General features: G+C 43.9%; 1 protein-coding gene across 1 annotated transcript; it reads right to left on the bottom strand.

The window, feature by feature from the left end:
• Positions 1-2015: 2015 nt before the first annotated feature.
• TSPYL1 (TSPY like 1) lies at positions 2016-5362 on the bottom strand. The gene has a single exon (XM_082475340.1). It carries the CDS (start codon positions 5250-5252, stop codon positions 3942-3944), a length of 1311 nt encoding a protein of 436 aa, XP_082331466.1. The 5' UTR covers positions 5253-5362; the 3' UTR covers positions 2016-3941.
• Between the last annotated feature and the right edge of the window lie 1548 nt (positions 5363-6910).

Here is a 6910-nt window from a genome sequence, read left to right as displayed (position 1 = left end):
CGCGGACTTCTCATCGCGGTGGCTTCTCTTGTTGCAGAGCATGGGCTCTAGGCGTGCAGGCTTCAGTAGTTGTGGCTTGTGGGCTCTAGAGCACAGGCTCAGTAGTTGTGGCGCACGGGCTTAGTTGCTCCATGGCACGTGGGATCTTCCCGGACCAGGGTTCAAACCCATGTCCCCTGCATTGGCAGGTGGATTCTTAACCACTGTGCCACCAGGGAAGCCCGAGACTACTTTAAATAACCAATGTAACTATCAGTGCAAATTTGGCACCCATATCTACCCTACTTATACCCCAAATTAGTTTTACACAATACGTTTTACGAAGTACTGAGTATATCTTAGGTACTCAAGAACAAATTGATTAAAGACATATCATTTTACCTTTTACCCATTGGCTTCTAGCTATACTTTACACATCTTGAATTTTAGCTAGATAAACCTTGCCCTAAAGTCACAAAAAATTTCATGGGGAGAAAAGATTAACATGTTTAACTTTTACAGATATTTTATATGCTTTGACATATTCATCAAGAAGTCTAGAACCACACTGTACTATATAAAATTTACCAGCAGCCACTTTTAAAAAATGTGTAAGTAGGGGAAATTAATTTTATTAATATATTTATTTAACCCAATATATCCAAAATATTTCAATCTGCAATCAATATAAAAATTCAGACATTTTACATCCTTTTTTTCCACACTAAGTCTCTGAAATCAAGTATGTATTTTATACTTTAGCAGATCTCAATTTGGACTAACCACATTTCAAGTGCTCAATAGCCATTGGTGACAAGTGTCTACTGTATTAGACAGAACATGTCTATAGAGTCTAACCCCCCTTCTATCTCCAGTGTGATCGTCACCTTAAAATGTACAAAAACAAAGCACATAAAAGTTGATCCAAAATTAATGCCCTGTTAAAATGGCAAGTGAAAAGTTAAATGTTATAGTGTTTAAACCTTTTCTAATTATTTAAACAAGAAATTTATTTAAGAAAGGCTTTGCAAATTTGTTGACATCACTTTTACAAATGCCTTGAAAACTGTTTTCTTCTTTCCATTACCTCATCAAAAATCTTTTCTGAGTACTAAGTTATTTTGTTCTTTTTTCCCATCTGAGTTATTCATTTTGTCATTCAATAAATATTTATCTGGTGACAACTATGGGCAAAACATTATGCTAGATGCAGTAAGGAAAGTAAAAGACACCCTACATCTGCTTTCACAAAGCTTTCAAATTAGAAAGAAAGGGAAAGAGTGAAAAACATGTGAAAGTGTATCTATTTTATTTTACTGTATCACTGTGTCAATTATTTGGACATCAGTCTTTCCCCAATTCTTTAACAACAAAGGGAATGGACTTACCTTCCCAGGACCTGACAAAATGCCTTAATAAATATTTGTGGAATTCACTATAATGAATTATTACATGTTATTTTCTAGAACAGAGGTCCCTACAAAGTACACTAAGTACAAAAAGAAATATTTCATCTTCCCTAAGAAGAACAGAAAAACTATAAGGCAAAAGAGTTATCTATGACAGGCCTTAAAGGATTTGACACAGAAGGTGGTGAGGTTTGAAGAAAAGAACAAGTTTCTACAGTTGAGAAAGTATAAGGATAGAAGAGTGTATCACTCATGATAAGAAGTCTATGAATGTTTGCTTACTAAATACACAAGTGAATAAAGAGAGCCTGAATGACCTGAGAATATCATTTATAGAGATAGAAATGGAGGCTTTAAGGAAGTGAAGGGGGGATGGTGCTACACAAGCTGTATGGAAAAGAATGCAATCATGAGTAAGAAGTTGAAATTGTTACCATTTTAAAGTAAAACAACAAAAACAACAAAAACAACAAACCTCCCTACCAAAAGTAGTGTTCCTCATTTTCTTACTTTTGGGATAACGCCTATTGTATCCATTTAAGAACTTTAATAATTCCATAACCTGCCGTCACCTAGAACAATTTCTTCATGTGTTTTTATGCGCAGGGTGAGAAATAAGAAATCTAGCAGAGTAACATGCTTTTATTTTACCATCATGCATATAAGGAAAGACAAATATATCAATGGTATACTTTCAATGTGACAGAGCAACCTCACAAGTATTTATGCTACTTAGGAAAAGAGACACATCAATTACTAAGTTGTTAACTGGGCAAATTATCAAGACAATTAAGCCACACATTTTTAGTAAGTTATTTTTCCATGAAGACAACAATTTCCAAAGTCTTAATAATATGACAAGAACAAGTTATTCAAATTATATTTCTAAGGATACGGTTTTAACAGAAACAAGTTGAAATCCACTACAGATATTCATTTAAGTCTCTATATCATACAGGAAAATAAGACTGTTCCAAATGTTCCCAACTGAAAGCAAAATAAAGCCTGTACAGCTCAATTTTCCCAGTAAGCAGAAATAACATAACAGGATTTACTAAATACTAGTGAAATAAAAGACACAGTATTAATCCTCCTCATAAAGTCAGTCAAATGAAAATGAAAGAAAGCACTCAAAGTTGCGTTGCATTTCTTTAAAGATCTCTTCTCTAGACAACATATTTAACATTCCAACCCCCTTCAATTCTCCCATGTTTATCCTGAGAAAAAGAACTTCTCTCATCACCACTGACAGAGAAAGAACCTTCCTTGAAGGCTCTCAGTCTTCATTTTAGGCCCAATTTTTACCTGGCTCATTTTTGCCTGTGGTCTTCTGTTTAGTTTCCCATGCTTTGGGCACCCATCACAATATCTTTAGTTCTTCCATCCATTAGGGCCTAGGTATTGCTTTTCATTTAATCTAATAAATCTGTCTCCCTTTAAACCCTCTACATGTTGCTAAAGTGGGTGGAGGATAGGGAAGAAAGCAGAGGGAATATAAGAGCTCTGGTAGTCTATTACACAAGACAACCTGTCCCTGGAAATAATGGAGAGCCAAATTAAAACTAAAAGACCTGATTCTGCAGATGTTTATGAGCTATCACTTCTTTTAAGAGCCAGGAGAGAGACACTGGAGAAAGTGTACTGCCACCCTGGCACTTAATCACGCTCCCGATGAGAAAAGGAGGCACAAAGAGGTACCTAAGTTTTGGCTGAATTCACTAGTTGAGGCTGAGAAAGCCTGGTACTTTGAATGGACACCAGCCTTAGACCATCCTGCCACCAGGACAAGTCTACCTTGTCACCTCAACCACTTGCCTGACAAGTAATAGGGTTCTGGATGATGGGAGTGGAGGAAAGGGGGGTGGGGGTGAGGAGTAGAGGAGAGGTCTTTTGGGGAGAAGAATGGAAGGTCTTTTGTGTGCTGGAAGGAAACCTGGAGATTGTTTACCAGAAACCAGAGTGGGGCTGACAATGGTCTAGAAGATGTTCATCCAGTAGGTAGCAGCCAAGGGCACAGCCAGTAGCAGACAGCGACAGGTGGCGACCAGAGGCGCAACAAGAGCAATGGAGTCACATAAATCATACAGGCCAAGTGGTCCACTGCTGTTCTCCCTTGATATCATTAAAGGCCCGCAACTGTCCACAGGCTATATGCCTGTACTGCAGAGCAAAGTGTGTAGAATGGGCTCCTACACAAATCTAGAATTCCAGGCATAAGAGGCAGACCGGAGGCCCTGGGAACAAACGGGGTCCAAGTAGTGCAGATAAAGGCAATGCAATTTACATCATCACAAACTTGGCTTAGGAGTGGTGTGAATCATGGCCATGCAGCAAGTGATATTAATGCACATGTGGAAGTGGAGGGGTGTGGTCATGGTGGTCTCAATCTTGAGGCTGAGAGAACTGAATGTCCAGGGGAAAAAGGCTGCAGAAATGTCAGAAGCGGGGGGGAGGGGGAGAAAAGTAGACGGCATACCCATTTCTGTTGCCCAAGCACAGGTCCAGCAAGAGGCGGAAAGGGACTTTATGCAGGAACATTCCCAAAGGCAAAGTCTAACCAGACTGGAACCCAAAGGGCCTGGGGATCTCCACTGGCTCCCTTATTGGGCGACGTCTGGCTCTATGGACTCCCTCACGCAGCAGGTAGTACTGCAGTGGATTTGGCCACAGGTCCTCTTTGATAATCTCAGCAATCCTGTCAGACTCTGGAAGGCTGTGGTCTGAAAACCAGGTGAAGAAATTGCAAACGACCTCTTGGTTCCTGCGAATGAAGGACTGGGGTTCACGGCCCCGGCGCCATATGATTGGAGTGGAAAGAGACACCACTCGGCCAGAGGCTCTGACCTCATATTCCTTGACAATCAGCTTGTTTCGGAAATAGGGGTTTCTTCGAAAGAAGAACTTGAACTTGCAGCCTGTTCGAGGGTGCCTGAGCTCCTTCACCTCCAAATTGGTTATGTATCTTAACATCTCTGCATCTTGGCCCCTAATCATGGGGGACAACTGGGGGTGGTTCCGAAAGGCAGTGACCCAGAAGCCCGGGATATTCTGAATGATGTAGTTCCTCCGCTCCAGGTAGTGTCGACGCATCCGTCCGAACTTATGTTCTAGTTGCTGAAAGGCCCGGTCAGCCTGAGCATTCACAGTGTCCAGCTCCAGCTGGATGGCCTCCAGAGGGTTCATGCGGAGATCCATCCGCAGGGGCCGGTGCCCTGCCTCCTCCACCACTCTATTCTCCACCATTTCTATTTCTTCACCTACTGGCTTCTCCTCCATCTCCATCTCCTGCTCCACTCCCTCCTCCTCCTTCACTCCTTCCTTCTCCGCCACCTCCTCATCCACTGCGACTGAGAAGAGGGGGCCCTCTTCAGTCTTCACTTCCTCAGCCTTCGCCTCCGCCATCAGCTCAGATCCGAACCTCTCCGCGCCACAGGTTTCTAGGGCCTTCTCCCCACCCGAGCCCCGCGGCTCTCCCCGCCGGCCGCCATTTCCCCGGCTGCCGTCCGTCGCCAGGGATACAGACGCCGTTTCCAGTCTCTCCCTGGGAGGCGGAGCCTGCTCTTGCCCCGCTTCGGGCGCTACGTAACCGCCATCCCCACCGCCTCCGATATGGGGCTTACCGGCACAGACCGGACCTGCGGGAGCAGCGCGGGGGGCGCCCCGCTCCTCTGGAAGCTGGGACGGTGGGAGCGCAACGGCTTCGAAGATCCCCTCACCCGTCTCCGCCATCACCTGTGACGCCTCAGTTTCCTCACGGAGCTTCAGGCACCTGGGAGAATCCGGGTCTCCGGGGGCACGGTCGGGAACGGTGAGACTGTGGGTTTCAGGGAGAGGCGTCCTCTCGACCCCAGGCGGGCCGCTCATGTCGGCAGCAGCCAGACAAATGTCAGGCTACCGTCTGTTTTTCCTCGCAGAAGCCGCGCTCGGGGAATAACCGCCGCTCTCGCCACCCACTCCCTAGTCTCGCGAGCGTCTTCGTGAGGGTGACGTCACGGCTGTAGATCTCACCCTGACGCGAGAATTGGCAAGTCCTGGCCTGGCTTACCTGGTACCCTGTGGTCCGGGTGTGTTCTCTTAGTTTTATTCCTATGAATTTAATCGGGTGGACTGATAGTTTGACTTACGTAAATAAATGTGGCTCGCACTCAGAGGCTGAAGCAGTGAGGACCCTCCCTGCGGTGCATCTGGAGAGTACCTCCAGCTTGTAGGGATCCCAGTACTACACTGCCTGCTGTCGTCTGAAAACATGTTTTTCTGGTGTTTGGTATTTTCTAGGCAGGAAGGTAAATCTACTCCCTGTTATTCCATAATGGCCAGGAGCAAAAATCTTCTCTTTATTTTTAAACTAAGTTGAATAGCAAATTGTTTCCCTTTTCTCAAGTAGAAGTGAAATGAAAATATTCTGGCCTCTGACATCACTGGGAGAAAAAGCTACTGAGCGACTTTTCACCACGAAATTGATGCATATTGTTCCTTGCTAGTCTTACCTTTATAATCTGCATCAAAGAAGAGCTTGTCCTGCGTAATGTCTGCAGGAATTAAGTCAGGATCGATTTGCTAAATCTTGCTCCATGGCCCCTCACTGCAGGAAATAGAAAAGCTATTTCCAGCCCCGTAAACTATTAATCTATTAACGAGTTTAGTTCTGCAAGGAGGTAGGAAAGGTTGGCTTTGGTGAAGTATCTATTCATGGTAATTAGCTCATAGAGCTAACTTTAAGAGGGATGTCAGTGTCTCTGGTTGTTTTAATTTGTTGACTTGTGAGGAAAACTGGTGTTAGAGAGTTAGGAGGCCTCAGAGAAATACCGGTGGAGGGGCCACCCACTGCCATTTTTATGAAGAAAAGCCAGTTAAAACGGGTAACCAAGATGGTCTTAAGTAGAAAAGAAACTGCATAATGCCAGCTTTCAGTTAGTTGCCTCAAGGTGTAAAAGAGGCAAACTTTTTTTTTTCTATTTGCTTTGCCTTGTATAGTAGACTGAATAATGGCCCGCCAAGATGTCCATGTCCTAACCTTCAGAACCTGTATGTTATCTTACGTGGCAAGAGGGACTTTGCAGATTTGATTCGGTTAAGGAGCCGGAGATTGAAAGATTGTCCTGGATTATTCGGGTGGATGGACCCTGTGTAATTATGATGATAAGAAGGAGGCAGGAGTGTCAGTGTGAGATGTGATGACCAGAGCAGAGGTGAAAAAGAGAGAGAAAGAGAGAAGAAAAAAGATTTGAAGATGGAGGAAGGAACGAAGATCCAAGGTATAAAGGTAACCTCTAGAAGCTGGAAAGGAAGGAAATAGATTTTCCCATAGAGCCTCCAAAGGAATGCAACTGCACCAGCACCTTGAGTTCATCTAACCTCCAAAACGGTAAGATAATTAATTTGTATAGTTTTAAGCTGTTAAATTTGTCGTAATTTGTTACAACAGTATGAAATGAACACTCCTTGGGTTGAGGTTTGGTTGCGTCTGTGTGTGGCTCAAGTTTTTCCTGGCAGCATCCCCTTCAACCTCACCATTGCTTCCC

Source organism: Balaenoptera physalus (genome assembly GCF_965194825.1).
Source record: "Balaenoptera physalus genome assembly, chromosome: 9".
Classification (NCBI taxonomy): Eukaryota; Metazoa; Chordata; class Mammalia; order Artiodactyla; family Balaenopteridae; genus Balaenoptera; species Balaenoptera physalus.
Note: the sequence above shows the minus strand (reverse complement) of the source record. Positions and strands in the feature narration are given on the sequence as shown.

Excerpts from the sequence above, each read along its gene's own strand:
- TSPYL1 (XM_082475340.1), bottom strand. The coding sequence starts at position 5,252 with ATGAGCGGCCCGCCTGGGGTCGAGAGGACGCCTCTCCCTGAAACCCAC.